Here is a 20,358-nt window from a genome sequence, read left to right on the forward strand (position 1 = left end):
ATTTCACACTGCGATAGCCCCCCATCGATTTTTCATTCCCAGGAAGCAACTCTACAAATTAAAGTTAACAGCATTTCTGAAACTACAAAAAGAAAAAAGAAAAGAAGGGGCAGGCAAAGAGACATAAATTGCAAGATGCCTAAACCACACCCCCAACATAGGAATAAAATTCCATCCTGGGTTTTTCACCAGTTACACAGGGATGCAGAACCTACTGCCCCTGAAGCCAGAAGACCCCTTGGGTTTGCAGATGCTTCAGCTTTAAAACATCACAGGTTCAACAGAAGTAAGAGTCTCTTCCTATATGAAGATGTCAAAATCTATAGAAAACTGCCTCAAGGCAAGAAATTAGACCCAACTTCTGGACAACACCGCATTAAACAGAGATACATCTACCCCCAGGTCTGAGCTTGTACAGTCACAGGCTGCCTCACTGAGCCTTGTTAACCACTGGCCAGTGAAGAACTGGACACTGATACAATTTCAGTTTGCACAGTGGTTATAATGTTTGAGACCATTATTGGCACATGCAACTTCTCTCCAACAGTTAAAAGAGGGAGCAGAATAAAGGAACACAGCCAAGCACTCTGCTCTCCACTGTCACATCCCAGAGGAAGAAGTAATGCCAAAGCCTCATTTCATAAAGAAATGAAGCATCTTTCTCCATACCCTTTCAGCACTGAACACCAGTACGAAGTACAAATACAGTATTACACACTACTGAATTACTCAAAAGGAGTAAAACCTAATAAAGATAAAAATCTGGACACAAGTGGCACAGCCCAGCAGCTCTTTCTCAGCCTTTGGCAATCCCACACTTCAATTCAGTGTCCTGAATCCTCTCCCAAGTTCACATGGGCTATTCTAGTACTGAACCCACCAGCAGCATCATGCTCTCAGCTTAGCAGAGCACAAAGGGTTGGTTCATTTATGAGTCAAGTTAATTTTTTAATTCTGTCTTTGCTATGAGATGTTCTTGTCTCCCATCAAAGCCTATGAATGGTGTGACACTGTGGAGAAGGGCTGGGTAGAACTTATCCTATGATGTGAATTCTCAACAGCTTCTGTTTTCTCCGACATACCAGCTTCAGCTGCTATGAAAGGGCTCCTTCCCTTTCAGGCCTCTGCTAATCCTCTGGCTTCACACTCTGCTCCTGCCTGGACGGGTCTGCCTGGGAGCAGGGTCTCTCTCCCCAGCAGACATTGCTACCTCCCTGACTGCTCCCACATGCCTGTCTCTGTGCACAAGGACCCCAATCTAAACTTTGCTTAATTTTAACTGATGCTCCTCCTCGTGCTGCTGCACCAGAGCCCCTCCAGAGCCAACGTTTCAAAACAGCTGGACTGGAAAGCGGTGAGGTGGGGGGGAAGGGGAAGAAAGAAGAGACAGGAGAAATAAAACAAATACAATTGCTTTTTGTCTCTAAAACCCTCTTTTTAACCCAACAAGTGTCTCATCCAATGAAGCATGATAAGCATGAAGTGTTATATAAAGAAGATAATTATAAAGGGATTTAATGCTTGGCAGGCTTGTATTGCAAGGTTCAGAGCAGAGGTAGCATACTCACTTAAACAGCCTTGTGTCCGGGTTTGCTATTATGTGGGCAGTGTGGCTGGGGCCAAGCGGAATCAGAAACAAGATTTGTTTTTGAAAAAAAAAAAAAAAAAAAGCACAGCCCCCTTCCCAGCGAGGATGGCAGTTTCAGTCCCACCTCCTTCCACTTCTGTCCCATCCCTGATTAATGATGTTGTCTGCCTGATTTATGACCCACCCCAGCAGATTAGAGTTTCCCTCTTCAACCTCCCCCCCTTTTACCCCTCCCAGAAGGCACAGCCACACTCCGTTGGAAATATTAGAGAATTATTAAATAAACATTCATACGTCATGTCTCTTCCCATACTGAGCTCATCGTAGTCAATGCTCAGCGGCCGGGCCCTGTTTGCTTTGGGGCTGACACCAAACAGCTGGAGTGATTCATGGAGAGGCTGGCTACAATGCTCTATGCCATACATCATGCTCGCAGCGCTCCCTGCCCCGGCGGAGATAAACTGATCAACCACAACGGGCTGGAATGAATTTATGACAACACAAAATTGAGGAAAACAAATGGGAGGTGACCCAGTGGGCCACTAACCCAGACTCTCTTGCTGGCCTGCAATCTAGTCTTGTAGCAGAAAGCAAAATTGAACATTGGCACTCTGAATTAAGATGCTGGCTTTTAACCCCAGGGAACCTCAGTTTCAAAATGGCACCAGACCCTCACAAGGCAGGGAGAAAGACTTTTTGTGGGGAAGGTGCTTTTTGCAGCTCTCTGTGAGCAGCACTTCTGCTGAGAGTCCGACATCAGTGGAGGCCATCAGGGAGGGTGCCTGGGCAATTAGGGACCAGCTGCTCTCTGAGCAAAGCTGCATCTCGAGCTGAGGTAAAGGAGCACTGCACCAGCTGAGCTTTGCCTTGGCAATGGCTGGGGTCTTCAGCAGACGGGCAGGGCTCAGATAGTGTGATGCTCCTTCATCTCTCCCCAAGAGCCTTCAGCACCCCAGTGTCTCTTCTGGACACCTCACACTGGCAAGATTAAAAAAGCTCAGCACTGAGACACCTCACGGTTTGGGAAGGAGAGCCTGGGACAGCACCATGTCTCCCACTACCCCTGGCTGCCACCTGAAGTTCAACAATACACAAATGAGATCAACTTGTCCAAGTTAGTGATGATCTGGCACAGCAGAAAGAGCAGAGCAAAAAACACAGACTTACCCCAAACCCCATCTAGCTGTTCTACATGCAAGAAACTATCCCACAAAACCCCATGTTTAGATTAATTTAAACCTATTCAAGTGAAGAAATTCAGCTGCGTGCCAAAAGGAGAACTGCTCAGTGTACTGTATTAATGGATTAAAAACCAAACAAAACTACACTATTCTCTTTGCCTAGACTTATTTTTGGAAGAGGGGAGGAAGGAACGTCATTCTTATGAGAGAAGGATCAATAGGCAGATCACTGCTAACTCTATTAGCCCCTGCTCTAAACAGAGAGCACAGCTGACACAGGTGCTAAGCCACGTGCTTCTAGACAATTTTAAAAATGCTAATCAGATGCTACACAAGGTTTAACATGCCAATCAATAATGTTCACATTTAAAGGCAAAAACTGAAGTTACAAACAATGGAGTAAAGTGATGCTGCCAAAAACTTCCTGTAAGCACCACCCAAAACAAGAAAAATGAAACCAATTTAGCTCCAGATTAAGAAACAGGAACTAGAGATGAATCAATTTAGCCTGTTGGGCTAGGTCGCCATATATCATGGCTCAGCAGTGGAGTGGGAAGCAGCCAGACAGTGAGAAACCCTTCCCCCTCCTTTTCTGTAGGCTTCTAGCTCTGATCCCTGTTATCAATTAATTTAACAGAACCCCTCTACACAGACAAGCACACAGAGCATTCAGACTCCTTAAATGGCAGGACAGAAACTATTTATCACACATGAATCTCAAAGGAAAGGAGAGAGAGAGGAAAAAAAAAGGTAGCTAGGAATTCTCCACCTGAAACACTGTCTTGTTTTCTGAACCTCGGTGAAATAAACTACCTTAAAAGAAAAGGTCTCTACGCTACTTTCAAAAATTAACATTATTGGAAAGACTGAACAAGACATTTGAAGAATTTCCTGTAATTTCTTTTGGGGTTTACTGACTTTTAGCAGCACTGAAGCTTTAGCAGGCAAGGTTATTGCAGAGCAAGGAGTGTGTGCACAGACACATACAGATGCTCGCTCTCCGCACGTCACAGCAGCGTTAGCGCGAGAGTTGTTTGGAAAGGATTCTGGGACCCTTCAAAAGGTGCTAGCTAAAGCCTCTTTGATCAGATTATTAAAGCTATGTCAATTTTATCACTTGAGCTCAAGTGTTCTGGAAAATGTCAAATCCTTTCAGCTCCTACAGTTTAAAGATTTTCAATAGGAGTGGATCTGGGAGGATGGAGGGCTGCTGCACTGACAGGCAGGAGGCCCAAAGGGAAGGCAAGCAGCAGCTGAGACAGAGGCTGACAGATTAGGGCAGAAGGGATGAGTCCTTGCCACCAAGACAGCATGCAATGGCTGGCTCACTCAAAGGACAAAGCTGGTTCTGCATTGACCTGCAGGCTCCCAGACTCAGTGGTCCTTGGCCAAAGTCTGCTAAGGAGAAGCATCGAATGGCAGACAGCCAACATCTGGGACAAGCTAACAAAAAGGGCTTGTAGAAAGGAAAGTGCCGAGACAGCAAAGCAGTGTTAAAGTTCCCTCTACAGCAGAGAGTTTCCCCAGTTAACTCTGCTTGTGAACATATACTCTGCCAGGCTGCCTGAAATGTCAGAGACTCAAAAATGTGCCAGGGACACAACCTCTCAGGTCAGGACCAGGGTGGAGAATGAACTACATTAGAAAAATGACAACTTTCTGTTGTTTTAGGCTTGGACCATCAAATTTGTTCAAGCAGTAAGTCATCCCAGCAGCACATGGAATAAGGTTTAGAATAGAGGTTGTTACTAAAATGAGCGGTGCAGATAAATCCATTTATTTCTATTTCAGACTAGACTGCAGCACATTCAGTGAGCAGAAAGGGACAGGAAAGGAGATGCCCAGCAGTCCCTCCACTACTGTATATTAAAACACTGGGACTGAAACTTCTGAATCACTGAAAGGGTTGCAGGTAAAAAACTCAGAAACTGAGACATTATTTCTGTTAGGAACCATACAAAGGCTCAATATAGATCTTAAGGAAAAAGAAATCCCCTCTGTGAGACTTCTTCCAAGTAACAGTGCTGCTAGGGGGAAGATTCTCTTTTGCTGAGAGATGAAAGATGGAAGATAGAGAGAGCAAGCATGGATCTGTCTATTTACATAATTTAAAAGAAGGCAATTTGCAGTGGAGAGAAGCCCTTTGGAAGCTGTGCCCAATTCCATGTCACTGGGTACCTGCCCTCATAGATACCTGGTGGAGAATTCCCCACAAGCCCTCTGTTAACACAGCAGTGGTGAGTACTCCAAGTTCAGGCTTTGTGTTGCAGCACAATTTCCCCTCTCAGTGGTAAAAGCTTCAAATATGCCTACCTTCAGATTACCACTGCTGCTGGGAACACCAGATGGGACACTATGGCTATTTAAAACAAGAAAAAGGGAAGCTACCCACTTCACACTCACTTTTCAATGTCACTGTTCTTACAGGTCTTCTGCATGGTCTCCTGTTTACTGCTTTCACCATTACTCGTTGAGGGCATTTCTGTGGAGGGAAGAACAGAAAAATCAGTACAAAAACATTAAATCATTCCAATGAAATGATCTGAGCAAGTCACAGTTTCAGAGGACCCCAATGGGTCACTTTCATGCCAGTTCTTGGTAAGAGACAGAGAAATGACTGATGCTAAGTGTCCCTGTCTGGCAGGAAGGGCTTCTCTGGACAGTGAATTTCTATGATTCAGGGCTCAAAATACAACTGCTCTTTGCTCTTTTCTCACTTCATAGTCATCTGACCCGCACTGATGTACCCATTGTTTAAGACAGGATTAAATTCAGAAGGGTTGATGCAGCTGCCACATTAAAGTGCTCTTCTAGAAAGGTGGATTTGAAGCAAATCCACCCAGCCCAGACCCTGCTCTGAGCCTCTCCCATTTGCTGAGGCCTCACAGACACAAGTAGAGAAATATATACCAGGTAACAGAATGACAGAACAGTCTGCTCATCATGGCTGTTCCCAGCACAGCAGAGGGTGTGAGACACCAGGTGGAGATGAGAAGATGAACCAACCCCAGGGTTGTAGGTTCATCACCGTGAATTCAGGTAAAAGGTATGAAGAAAACACCTCATAGCAAATGTCATCAGGTTTGCCTCCTCATCACCTCCATGGCTGTAGCTACTAAAGCTGATAATACCTACAAGCAAGTGCTTCCACATGACAGAAAATAAATGTGCTTGCCTATCCCACAGAAGGAAATGCCTGCGATAGATATCCTATGTTCTCTATTTAACCATCATGCCCTTGGCAAAACTGGTTCTGCTCCCTTCCCCCACTCCCACTGGCAAGCAGTTATATCTTGTAGGTACTTTCAAGGCTGGGAATCAAATGCCCAAAGCATGACAGGAACAGAACAGGGAACAAAATCACTGGGACATGTCTCTTCAGGTCGCTGAGCTTCAGTTTCCTTCCTAAGGGAGCTGCAGCAGCACTGCCCAGCTCTGGAAATGGATTTGGCATCTACAGCTGGAAAGCGCCAGGTTTTATTATTCTCATATTTCCACTAGCTTGCTGCTTACACTTACAGTGCTGCTGGCATTGAATAAAAACCCCCAGCAGTCAGATGGGTTTAGCACTTCCCCCTTTCTTCTCAATCCAATGAGCTTTCAAGTACTGTATGCAAAGGTGCATATTCACATTAACTCCTTTGCTCTGGAGTCTCAACTACAGGTCATGAAATAGGACAGATCTTAGAGTTTCCACTCCTAAGGTGAAGGCTTCAGAGTGGTCTGCTTTTCTTGCCATACAAAGGCCAGCAAGGACAAGATCTACCCAAAAGATAAAAGTCTTTAGCATATCCTCTCAAAGAAGGGAAGAAAAAGCAGGTGGAAAAAACCCAATAATAAATGCACCTGTGTAGTTTAAACACCCAGCAGATGAACACCACCATCACATTGTCAAGCTCTGCTGGCTCATTCTGTAATACAGCAGTTTGCCTTTCAGTGACATGACATCAAGTCCATGCAAACCCTATCTCACATTACCATCCTAGTTAAGGTGGCACTTTTGGGAACTTCCCCAGCTGCCATTATTGACAATTAATTGTGCTGTAAAGTTCCAAAAAGATAGTGTGGTTTTATGTGCATACCTATCTGATGACACTCTGCAAGACTATCAGTAACTACCTCTTTTAAGTATTGGCAAGCAGAAGACATGGACTATCTATCTGCCCCCCTGCAGTATACATATTAACAATTTACTACTTCAACACTCACCGTCACTGGCCCATTTAGAAAACTCTGGCGTTATTCGAGTACTTGGTGTGCCACCACTAAAAGAGAAAAGGACAATATGCTAAAGGTTGAATACAAAAAATTTTGTTGCTCAGGAAACGCTATCCCTTCCACCAACCACTCCTCTCTTAATACTTCTATCCAACAGTCTAAGTTTCAAAATGTGAGCAACTGGCCAACCAAAAAGCATGCTCATGCTTCATGGCATCAGTGACACTACTGCATTTCTACAGAAACTCAACAGAATTTGAAAGTGCTTTTACAAGCAACATCACCTCTTGTGTTGTAGAGGTGGGTAAACAAGTCCAGGAAACGTGCAATGAAGGACCTTGTAAAAACAGCAAAACAATGTGCTAGGTGCAAGCCACATGAAGGGACTGGATCTCCTGGCCTCAGGCCCTCAGTTCTCTCACCAAGCACTAAGTGTCTGTAGCCACTGATAACCAAGAATCCTCCTGCTACAACACCAGAGCCCTAGCTGTGAGGGAGCTTCAGCATCTTTGTGGCCCTGCTTCTGGACTAGCATGGATAGCAAAGTATTGACTACTGGACCAATGGTTTGGATCCAGTGTGGCAAATGCCACTTTTCTATGGAGTGAAACCTAATTTGAAGTAGTGTTTGTGACAGGCTAAGCAGTAAGAAAATTTCATTTCACTGCTCTATCAATCACTTCAACCTTGACCCCACAGGATCACTCAGTGAAAAAGATAGAGGGGTAATTTAAGTCCTGTTTTATGCAGGGCAGGGGGCTTAGAAAGCAATCCTAGCTCCCTGTTAAGTCTCATTTTATTTGCCTGGAATGCCTCCCTGAGTGCCCTGAATGCTGGCTGCCTACATTCTCCACATATGTATGTGGGCAGAGCGCACATCCTGCCCCAACCCACCGCTGAATACAGAAGGATCAGTTTGCATGCCCCACAACATGCAATGAAGTCACACATGGGATGCCAGACTCCTACTGTGCCAACCAAGATACAACAGCATCACACTGTACTGCTAAGAGCCACATTTGATCATGAAGCAAGATGATGCATAAGGTCTTAGTCCAGCAGAGTTTCCTCATCGCCAGAATTCATCCTCTGTCCAGCACTGCTCAGGGCAAAGATGGCACTGGCAGGGCAGTGGGGTGGCTCAGAGAGGGTGAGTGTACAAGGAGGCTTTACTGAGGCTGCACAGGTAGAAACAGACCCACCTGCTGGACTATGCTTCTTTGTAAGTCTCTTGTTGTAACCCTTGCACTCAAGTGAACAGGGTATTTTCCACAAACTGAGACTCCCCAAAAGTAATGAATGCAATAATTTAGAAAGGCATGACACTTACTTTAAAACAGCACCTCGGAGCGCTTCCCTTTCTTTGGCTTCACCTGGCTCTTCTCCAGTGCAAGGGATAATGTCTGCCTCTGTGTACCTGAGCACAAAGGGTTAAGGAAGATACAGCCCTGCTGCAGACAGTAGAAAGGCTTTTGAGATAGTTAGGACACTGTCTGGGATATAGAACAAATTAATTCCAACTGGGAACACCTTAAGAAATAGAGGGGTTGGTATCCATGAAGGGGCCTGCTTTTAAATTCTGGATTAAAGTTTTGTTTTAGTTGGAGAGAAACAGAAATCTTTTGATAGTAACACGATTCCACAGCTTCTTGGAAAAGGAAAACTAGTTCCTGAACCCGTGCAAACTTAACCTGCAGAATTTGTGTTTGAAGTACAGAGTTCTTTTACCAGTGGAGGGCTGGAGCTTCAATCCTAAAGGCTGGTACAGATTTCAATAAAACCTAATTCTACAGCTGTACATTGCCCCTCATCACAGCTAAGGCAGTGTCTGTCTAATGCCCTTGCAGGAATTCTTCCTTGATGCCTATTACAACTGCTGTGGGGCAGAAGTCTGGTCACAGCTCTCCCAGAGCTGTGCCCAAAGAGCCTGCTCCCAGATGGAGAAGTTCCCAAAATCTGCCTTTAATGATAGTTCTGCCCATGAACTGTCTAATGAAAGAGGAAAAAAAAAATCAAATCTCACAGAGTGGAAGGTGAATAGTGCTTACTGCATAAACCCCTTGAAAACAAAAGGGTGACTTGTGGAGAATAAACTCAATTCCTACCCTAGAAGCAGGAAAAGCTATCCATATAGAATAAACCTGAATGGAGGCAACAGATTGTTTATGAAACAGAATAGAGAAACTCTAACTCATCCCTTGCAATGTCTCCTATAGACTTCAACCAGGTCTGAAGTGCTGCATCAACAGCAGGAACTCAAAGGGAGTAATGGAGAACCTCTCCTAGTTCAAATAACATGGTAACTGGAGAAGGAGGTGTCATTTCAGTAGGGCTGGGCAAAGATTATCCCCCATCTCCTGGGGCAGATGCACCTCTGGGTTCCCTCTCAGTAAGAGCCTTTCAAAAACGATACTGTGGTTTCCCGTACTCGAGTGTGTCGTCTCCATCCACATCCAGGTCAGCGTCGCTGTCCGGATTCTCCTTCCCGCTGCACATGATAAAGCCAGACCCTGAAAGAGAATAAAACACATGGATGAGCATTTGAATTGGAAATGAAGTGCACCAGATCTCCCAAAAAAGGTGCTACAGCACCAGTTTGCAGGCTGTCCTTTACTAACAGCCTCATAAAAGGTGCCCTCTCCAAAGACAGCACAAGAACACTCACAGAAATGCTCTAACTTCTTAGATTTTATGCTCTAAATGCCCCCAACATTGAAAATGGAACGTTCTCGACTTTTAGCTCTCCACATGAATTATTTTAGAATTGGAGTCACTGTAAGGGTCTCTCTCAAAGGCAGAAAAAGCAATGAAACTTAACAGGAAAGACTTATTTTTCACAGAAGTAGTTAATACAAAATCCACACTACTAGCAGGTAAGAGAAGGCCACAAGGATGTTCTGAATTACTTAATTCAGATGCAGAGGGCAGGCAGAGGCTAAAATACAATTAGAAACAGCTTTTCGATTTTGAAATACATTTAGTCATGGCTTAGATTTTTAAAATTTAAAATATTTAAGAACAGCAAACCTGCTCCCACAAGAGGGGAAAAAAATCAGACTTTTCTCATTAACAGCTCCTCACAAGCACTTACATGAGCAAATTGCAATGCAACTCATCAAGATTTCTGCTCTTCCAGCACAGGGGTATCCAGCACACATCCCGTCCCAACTCCATCAGGAAGCAACCACTTACAGTTCCACCTGGGGCTGACTGTGCATCAATTTCCACTTTCTAACAATTTCTACATTTACTTTGGTCCCAAACATTTTGTAAACTGTAACCAGCTTCTTTTAATTGAATCTGCACAAACACCTACAAAGATGAATCTTCACATGGTATTTTCTGCCTAAGGCTTATTAATAGAAGGGAAACTATAGAAGGGATATTTACTCTTCATGAGAGCTAACACTGAATATGCTCTCTCCTGTAAGACTGGATATTAAGCAAAGACCTCCTGAACTCTAAGGTGTTGGCTGCGAAGTCCCCATTTGTGTTCAATTTTGCAGCAGATTTAAGCTGTTTGGGTACATTAGCTGTGCAGATAGAAATGTACTCATTGCAGCTGCCTCCAGTATGTTCCTTCACTTAACACCCCTGTCCAGACAGCAGAGCTGGACACCTGGCTCAGACAGAGGTGCCTGCTGGAGCCTGAAGCACCTGGCACATCCAGAGGCTGGTGACCTAAGTCTGTGGCAGACCAGGGAACACATCCCAACTGCAAAGATTGAAGGGGTAAGGTAGATATTGCCTTGGCCTTGCACCAATGGCCCAAAAGGGCTATGGTCTTGTACTGCAATTATGGTTCTATACTAATGTTAGCCTGTATTCTGCATTTAGAAGCACTGAGTATTATATGCATGTCTGAAGAATGAGGACATTCCAAAGCTTTAGGAAATCTTTTTCAGGCCTTCAGATGTTTGAGTCTGCTCATCCCACTGGGCTCTCACCAGCACACTTAACATAAGCCCAGAAGAGTGAACTGTATTTCTAATGGTCTGCACCTGTGCAGCCAACAGGGCAAAGCAAAGGTCTCATTTCCAAGGATATAATGCAGACACAGCTCTTAACTGTCGCTCTCTAGGAACGGATGCTCTCACTGATTCATTAAGCCCCCAATAAAATTTGTTTATATGGATTTGATATTTCTCCTCCCTGAATATCAAGAAGGTCCTTAACGAGTGACAACTGTAGCATGACAATGATTTTAAGACTAACCTTTCCCTAGAAGCATAAACTACCTTTTACTTCAAAGTAATTGCCAGCCTTAACTTTTAGCAGAGGTAACACAACTAGCAGCAGCCATGCAGCACCCATCTCTGTGCCAGGTACTGTGGGAGCCAAGCCTGGAGGTCAGCCCCATGGTGTAGCCCTTTTCCAGCAGACCCCTTTCAGAGTGTTTCACATACTGGCTGAACACTACCAGCCAAGACGTGTCACAAGCTGCCTCCTCTTGCTGCAATGGCTCATCTAGTAAATCTTGACTCATTCAGTTCATCACAATGTTTGGGAGAAGATTTAAAGGGGTAAGAGAGACCTGTCAAAGAAGCTGCATAGTCTTTCAAAGCTGCTTTAAAAGTCAAGAGTGGGCGATGGGGTGGTAATTTATAGGCATGGCATTTAACCTGCAGTAACACCATCCCCTGCACCTGGCATTACTTTAGCCCATCACTTCTCAAAGGCCATAAACTTTGGACACACAGGTCTTCATTTTTCTTGTAGCTGTGGGAGACACAAATCATGCAAAGCTGGAGCTGTGACTTGGCCAGTCCCAGGGGGTGATCTGAACATTAGTCAGACAATGAATACTTGGAGCAAGTGCCTTGGTGGGGGGGAAGGTGGCCAAATGAGTGAACATAAGTGGGACCACCCCCCTTGTTACTGTCTCTGCAAGGATGCCAAGCACACAGCAGACATGCACCTTTCCATCAATTTTGTTTCCAGGTGACTCAAGCCAAATGGTGGTTTATGGCTGGAGCTTAAGATGAGAAGATCTGCTTACTACAATAAAGTTTACAAATATTAAGGCACCTTGTCTTCAGAATCCTTGTGTCCTTGCTCTCAAGACCTTTGTATTTAAGAAAATCCCTTTTAAGTCTGGAAGGAAAATATTCCATAGCTTTGGCTGAATCTAGCTCTATTACCTAGCTGCACTGCCAGCAGACTACTATACTTCCTAAACAAGGAGTGTACAAGGGGAGTTTGGATAGTATGTGTTCTGATGGCAAATACACACTGGGATGATCTGAGAGAGCCTTTCAGTCACAGAGTGCACTGCAGAGAAGTTCATAGGTTAAAATGAGGGACGGGGGAAAGGTAAATTTTCTTTTCTGATCAAACAAGAACTCCCAGACCAACACCTAAAGGAAGGTGCAATCAGGTGATTCAACTCTCAGTTTTTCACTTAATATGGATTTTTTTTTAATGTGACCAAGTGCAGTCCATTTCAACATGGTAAAAACCAATGATTTAGAAACTGTATGCTAAACAAAGTAACCTCCATGAATCCAAAAAATATTCTAAGTTGTGCTATCAGTTTTAGGACTTCAGAAGCTGCTTTAAATAAAAAGGAAAAACAAAAAAGCCACAAAACATGTTTCTGATACAAATAAAAAGATCCATAAATCCCAGTACTGTTCCCGCACACAACAAAATACTAAAAAATGGGATGCAAAGCTTGGCCCAGCATCACCTGGGGAATGAAGGGCTTGCAACCAGCATCCTATAATACCTTTTCATTCTGCAGCAGGGATGGATTTTGAGGCCTGCTCCAGTGGGATCGGGTTTGGTGCCACAATTTCAACCTGACCCTCCTTGTCTAACTTCCTGGGGTTGCTTCCATGCACAAAGCCAGTGAAAACACCCACGCAGCTGTTCAAATATTTGACGTCTGAACTGCTTGACATTATTCATTCATCTCGGGCTCATTCAAACCAGATTTTTGGACAAGCACTGTTATAAATGGATTAAGAAGACCACTAAATGCAAGGAAGGCCCAAAAGGATCACACCTGCTTCTCACTAACTCAGCCTAAATGTAAAGAGGGCTCACAACTTCCAGCTCCTGCTGGTGGTATACACTGCCATCCAGGAGAAAGGAAAATGTGAAATGGAGTGCAGAGGACAAGAGCTTCCACAAGACCCCCTACCAGCTCCACTGGGGTGATTTGCAATTCAATAGCGTGCACTGAGAACAGGGAAGGGTTCCTCCAGCAAGGCACTGCTTCTGAAGGTCACACAATAATTCACAGCCATCAGCAACACTGCCTGGAGTAGAGACCTCTAAAGCCAGTGTGTTATCCAGAGGTCAATGCTCAGGACCAGAACTTTACTCCCACGTGTTAACAAAGTGAAATCCCACAACTGAATGTTAACTTGCGAGTTTGACCTAGGAATTCATAAGAGATGTGATCTGTTATTCACAGAAGCAGCTCTGACTCTTAGGAGTCACCCAAGGCCTGAGGAATGTAATTTCACATGTGAATTTGAAAATGCTACTTTTAGATGAAAAAAGAACAAATCCAGTGCAGATTCTTCCATACCTTTCTTGTCCCTTATGGACAATTTTTTGCTCTTGCTGTGCATTTGGTAGGAGGCAACCCCTCGTCATATACTGCCAGCCCCAATACAATTAGCTTCCTGATGCTAAAGCAGCACAATTCTCTGACAGTCTTAATCCCAGCTGCCTCCTTAAGGATCAGACAAACAGGAGTGAACAGGCAGGTCAGACGCTGAGGCCATTAAGCAGAGAAAAAACAAAGTTACAGCTCTGTCTCCAATCCCCATTGCTCTTGTAGCCAGGTGCTCTGACAAGCAATTCCAGCACTGGTATTGAGTGGCACCTCTATAAACCCTGTGACAGTTTGGGAGACAAACTCTCCCATCAATCAGAATGTACCTATCAACATCACTTACCTAGCACTGTGTACACAGCTTTCTTTGCTTGGGCTGGTCTCAGAGCAGTCTGCCTGAGCACCAATTCTTGCTACTTTCTGAAAAATTTAGGTACTCTACACAAGCAACAGTGTTTCTGAAATACTGACTCAGAGGTCAGAAAAGCAGGAAAAATTCGTGTGCCTCGTAACTGCCGCCAACTTCAAGCACTGGCAGGCTACAGGAATCAGCTGAGCTTGAAGGTAAAAACACTTCCCATTCTTTCCATGTACCTATTAATAATGTCTGTAGATAAATCTCACCAGAAATCCTTTCCTTCCCCTTCTTAGGGGAAGCAAATAAAATAAAAGCACTTTTCTTTCTCTCAAGTTGTCCCCTATGCCTAAGCATCCTCTCTGACCTCTGCACTGCTTCTCAAATCTCACTTCCTTTATGCAGTCCCCCTGATGAGTGGTCACCTGATCAACTCTCCAGTGAATGGTGGCCCAGGTTAAGATCAAGAGTTATTAACATGATATATAAGCAGATTCACAGGACAGATAAAAGGAATTCACATTCAAGTACCTCCTTTTCTCCATCACACTCAGTAGCAGATGGTCCAAGTGACAACATATGCTGCTTCAGGTGCTGACAGCACTGCTCCTGCACAGGCACGAGCTCACAAGGAGACTGGCAGTCTTAGGGGCAGAATGGTAACACAACCAGACCACTGCAGACCCAAACAACCCCAGCCTAATTCCATGAGCACAGGTAGGAAAACACAGACCTACTGTTCCCCCCCTCTGCTCCTCAACTCATATCTAGGCAGATCAGTTTTGCTGACCAGCTGTTCCGTATACATTTAATTATATGTTTATATTTCATTATCACTCCAAAGAAAGCCAGGGAAGAAAACTAAGATGTCAGTATTAAACTAAGATGTCAGTATTATTATTTGCACCACCATTGTCAATGCAGCTATGAGATACTACTCATGCAGAGGATCAAACTCATCTGGATGACTAACATTTCTCCAGTTTGGCACCAAGGAATGGGAGAGAGAGAGAGTGAGTGTGTGTGTGTGTGTGTGTGTGTGTGTGTGTAAAAATCTATACTGGAAATATTCTAGAAATCCCAAATTTTGTGTGAATTCCATAAATGGGTCTAAATTCAAATCCATCTTAGAGGCCTAGAGCTCTACTGGGGCCTATTTTGGCTGGGAAGAGGCATTCATTCTGTTTGCAGGTAGCATACATGTGCTCGGGAAAGAAGAAAAGCCTCCCATAAATCTCCAGAACTGCAGCCTTTGCTAATTACACTCCTTGCAGTGACCCCCTTCTGTACAACCTCCCTTTCCAGCACGTTCACTCTATTTTCTTATCGAAATGGCACCCGTTGCCTTCTTGGAGAGTAAAAACAATGAAGGCAATAAAAGTAGTTTATGCAGACTCACGGCCAGGCCTCACATACTTCCAAGAATGGCTCTAAACTGGGTTTATTCCATCATCTGCTGAAGTATCCCAAACTAATACTAAGAGGACAGGGTGGCATAGATGCCATTTTATTCTAAGAGACATCTGGGAAGACAGAGAAAGCCACTAAAAAGTCTTGAAAATGAGAGGAAAGCAAAGATGAGACGATGTTGAACACAGGTCTTTCTACAGATTCATAATGCTCCCCAGCCTTATTTTTCAACAGTGAAATTGTTCCCCCAATTTTTCCTAGCACCAACAGGGATAGAATAGTTCTGGTGATGTTCCCAGCCTGTTGCAGAAAAAAATGACATTTAGAAGCCAAGAAAAGCTGCTTGCAAAACAAGAGTTTTATTTCTGTGGAGCCAGATCCATTTAAAGCTAAATGGTGGTTTACCTAGAAAACTGACACCCAACTGTGTTGTTACAGCACACACCTGAAACAGCAGATGCATCCATCTGATGCTGTCTATTAGCTCCCACAGGGGCACAAATGGGCTGTCAGAGCCCTGACTGCTTACCAGTGTAGATGCTTACAGGGATCTTTGCTAACAGATCACAGAAACAGCTGCCTTTAAGGAAAGGGGGCGTATAATTTTATGACCATTACCATAATTTTGCAGCAGCATGCTGAACAAAGGGCAGGCAAGCACTGCTGTACAGAGTAAGAGCCAGCTGCTGCAAGGCTCAGGAAGAGGCTTCCCCACCCTTTGCAGCATTGAGGAGTATTCCAGAGATGTCTTTTGTGCCTCCTGTAACCCATCAGGTACAGACTATGGCTGCAGTGGGGAAAACACACTCGGACCAGACCAAAGGTCTGATCTGGGTTAACAATCCATGGCTGCCTCCTAGAGCCTCGTGCTGATGTGATACAGGAAGGTGAGAACAGTCTCAGGTGTATCTCAAAGGCTGCTCTCCAAAACCTGGAACTGAACTACAAAAGCAGCAGCAACAGCCATGGTCTTTGCAGCTACAGCTCGTTTTCCACAGTTGGGGAAAGGTGGATCTGAAAGGTTTTGTTCCCCTGGGGAGAGGCTGGAAACAAACAAAAAAGGAAGAGGGAGAATTAAAGTAATCTTGAATCACTAAGCAGATTCACATCACTGGATCAATAAGCACCACTGACAGGGATCACAGGAATGTCGCAACTTTGCCAATAATAAAGCAGCACAGCAGAGCTTGGAGGATGACTTTTCTAAGGCATCCGAGCATGAAGCTGCAAGGCTGGTGAACAGCTGAATGTGACACCCTGGCTTACAGCAGGCTGCTGCCAGTGGCAGGGCTCAATGCAGTTTGCTTTAAATAATGATGAGCACAGAGATTGTATTCATGGGGGAAAGGCAACCAAGGACTGGAAAAACCAAAGGCTAAATTTCATAGGCCAAACACATGTGCTTTTCCTCCCCAAGTAATTCTTTTCTAGGCTGGAAAGAAGAAAGAAAAATCAGTGCTAATTTAATCAATTGATCAGTCTATTGATTGCAAAACTGGAGCTGCTAGTTAGCCATGTGCTGTAATGCCCTCAACTCTGAAACCACAAAACACACCATTGATTTCTTCACCTCCAGCTCCAAAACAAGAAATAAAACCGGGCTTTCATGGAAAAACAACTTCCTTGTCCAGGGAGAAGATGCAAGCAAAGAAGAGAGGCCAGGTAACAGGGACAGCCGCATCTTGCGAGGTTCAAACTGAAATTAGTTACAGATGCAGTCACAGTGTCTTGTGTAAACTCTATCGATTGGGTGGCTGACAGTCTTGGGAGCCTCCATAGTAGGACAATCAATCCGGCTGCAGTGTCACCTGCCACTTTGCTGAACAGTTGACAATGCAATTATCCAGTGTGGAGGCAGGGAGTTGGCGTGTGTCAAACGCAGTTAGCCGCTTTCCGGGCACTACTCGATAATGCGTTCCACCGCCGCGTGCAGGAGACGACACGCAGAGACAGGAGCTGTTTAGAGCCATTGAGACCTGTGCTCCCTTTTTCCTTTAGGAACATCTCACTGCCCCTGACTTAACAACTGTATTCTAAAATGCTATTAAAATCACGTCAATCAACTATTGTGTGCTTAAAGCTCAAGTTTGACCTGAGTGTCCAAGAAGTAGGTTGCAGCTCTAGCAAAAACTGCAGATCCTTGAGGGAAAAAAATTAAAAATTTATCAGATTACTATCTTAAAGCCTGGGATTTTCAAAACTCCATCTAACAGACCAGTAGAAAACTGGATTGCAGAGCAACTAATGTCTGAGATCTACAAAACTTGAAGTTTAAAGGAACTGTCAACTGAAACTCAGTCTGCTTCAAAAAAGGAGTAGTTTCAGGTGCTCTACCTGCTCCTTTACTCCTCCTGCTAATTTTCATGGTGTTACAACTGCATCTTCTGCATCTTCTGTTTTCTTTTTTTCCCACCTTCCTTCCCCTAGGAAGAGGCTGACAGACATCCCTTTTCATCCCCCAACTACAATATGTAATACTGGAAAAGGGAAAGAATTCCACTTCTTCCTGCAGAAAATCTTTTCCTGGTTAGAGTGGCCGTTGGTATTACATAAATCAACCAGCAAGGTTTACTTGATTGTGCTCCTTTCAGTCAATGCATTCTAGCAGTTGGAACATAAAAATTAGATTATTTTATTTTTGTATGCATTCAAGTTAACAAAAGTGTACAATCAGCAATGAGAAATTTTAATGGCTATCTTCACCAATTTATTTTTTTCCAGTTAAAATTATTTTTACTTTGCTAAGTCCCATTGATTACTTTGTGTTCCAAAATGAAGGAAATGGTGCTCCTTGAAGAATTATGTGAACTTCAAACACACATGACATTGGACATCAGTTACATGGCAGGTCATGATGGCTTTTGTATATAAGGTGAGAGGTGTTTTTCTTTTAAATCACATACTATTCTAATCTGTTTTTCTGGCTCACTAGAGCCAACTTATGATATTAATATACAGGACAATACTTAACAGATATTAATTAACCACAGAATCCTTCAAATTCTATATGCAGACACAAACTACGGAGAAAGAATCAGGTGCAGCCCATGTGATTACTGTATCTAACATTATGCAAACAGACTTTGTTAGCATTTTTAGGTCAACTATTACCTTATGGGCAAGTACTTGCTCTCAAAGGAGAGAGGTGCAAACGTTAAGAAGTGCTTGGGCTACTCCATCAGACCAATCCAAGTTATTGTCCTTCTGCAATGGAGGGATTAACAGGATTACCACTTTTACACAAGGGCTGAGGTAAGGGATACAAGTGCTCTGGGGCTCAGCAGCCCTCTGTAAGGGGCATAAGAGACAGACTAAGCACTTGAGAAACATGGAATTTATACATCTTGCCCACTTGGAAGCTTACAGAAGGTAGAAGTGACCAGCAGAAGGTAGCAACCCAAACATAGAAAGGCTAATATTCAAGGGCTGAGAGGCTGGGAAAGATGCTCAGATGTACAGACACGTTCACCTTAGAGAGAGATGCTGACACTGGAAACGTGGCAGAGAAATGCATGGAATTGAGCTCTTGCTAAATGGGAGGAAGATTAAGAATTTTAGCATAGATTCCTTGTACTCTTAATAAAGACCGCTCTTGCACCCAAGCTGAAGTTTGCTTTAGCTTACCAGGGTAAAAAGAATGCATTCTGGCTCATCTACACAGCAGCAGCAATGATGATTCTAGTTACTAGACCACTCTTCCAAAAGGCCTAAATATGCCAGTGACATCTTCCATTTCCCACACAGCCTCTTCAGAGAAGACACACGTTTACTGTTCAGCTCAAATGCTTTTGCTGCATTTGAATAGATCAGTTTATACCCTCTTACCAGTATAACCTTAAATACAGCCTCGATCTCCTGACATGCAAAAAAAAGGAAGTCTCCTAGCCTCTTGAAGCTTCCCTGTATGTCTCATTGTATTTTATCTGAAAAAGAGGGCACAGCTGGCTACTAGGTGAGATTCCAGAGCAAGACTTTAAAGGTTTGTTGCCACTGCTACTATCTTTTTAACACTAGAGAAGATGCTTCTTCATGCTTCAGTTTCAACATACTTGTCAAATACAGATTTTAAGAGTTTTGTTGTAGAGTTCCATTTTCATGAAATTGCACAGAGAAGCACAAGTGAGTTTTCCCTCTCTATTTAGAGCTTCCTGCCAGGCAGTTACCAGATCCAAGAAGTCACTGTAATCACAAAAACCTGTTGTTGAGGTAGGAGAACTAAAAAGTATCTATTTAGATTGTAGGCCAGGACCTCACACATGAAAGAATGATTCTAATGCTGCATGGATTTTGAAGGAGAACAAACCGGAGGAGAATACAGCTACTGCCCCAATGCTCTTTCTGGGACAACTACCCCACACTGGACAAAGGCTGGCCTACAACATTTGCAGCTCAAACTGAAGCATATATTGATTCTGTGTTGATAGAAAGCTGGCAGTGGGAGGACTTCAGCCATTTGCTAGAAACTTTTAAGCATTTTAATACAGTCCTACTTTCCAGGCAGCTGCCCTAATTGTACACGACATGAGATCCAATGCAAATGGACCCCCAAGGATAACTGTAGTTTGTTACAGCTTATAAAGGCTTTACCAAGTTCCTCTATGCATACACTTAGTTGTGCTGTTCTTTTCCCTTGGTAAGACATTAGCAAATAGAGCCAAGCCCTTTGCTAGCCTGGGAGAAGGGCTGCATGGAGAAATAAAAAGAAATACCAGAAAAATAAAGACAAACTTCAGAGTTAAGTAATCCCTGTGTGTTTCTCCTTCTTCAAGAGTATCACAATCTATCAGACAGATCCTTGTCATGTTGATCTTTCTTAGAAAGTATCCTTCCCTGAAAATGCCCTGCTTGCCATTTTAACATTTTTTAAGTCTTTCTCTCTTTTGTGTTATTTTTGATGCAACTGATCTGCTGAAGCAAAAGAAACTGAGAAGAGCAGTGGTGACTCGCTTGCTACTGCACCTAGAGGAAGGCTTTTTGGTGGGGGAGCTGGAGGGGAGAAGAGGAGGACGGGGCGGGTGGAGAGAACTTAGCTACAATT

General features: G+C 43.8%; 1 protein-coding gene across 4 annotated transcripts in view; it reads right to left on the reverse strand.

Annotated features, from left to right (window-relative positions):
- RNF220 (ring finger protein 220) overlaps positions 1-20,358 on the reverse strand; it is a 216,580-nt gene that overhangs the window by 21,335 nt on the left and 174,887 nt on the right. For all 4 annotated transcript variants that reach the window (XM_066555595.1, XM_066555596.1, XM_066555597.1 and 1 more), the window contains 4 exons: positions 9,401-9,497; positions 8,318-8,404; positions 6,979-7,034; positions 5,173-5,251 (listed from right to left, as the gene is read on the reverse strand). In XM_066555595.1, the coding sequence (XP_066411692.1) occupies positions 5,173-5,251; positions 6,979-7,034; positions 8,318-8,404; positions 9,401-9,497 (319 nt within the window). The remainder of the gene's footprint in view (positions 1-5,172; positions 5,252-6,978; positions 7,035-8,317; positions 8,405-9,400; positions 9,498-20,358) is intronic.

This window comes from Molothrus aeneus, chromosome 9 (assembly GCF_037042795.1).
Source record: "Molothrus aeneus isolate 106 chromosome 9, BPBGC_Maene_1.0, whole genome shotgun sequence".
Classification (NCBI taxonomy): domain Eukaryota; kingdom Metazoa; phylum Chordata; class Aves; order Passeriformes; family Icteridae; genus Molothrus; species Molothrus aeneus.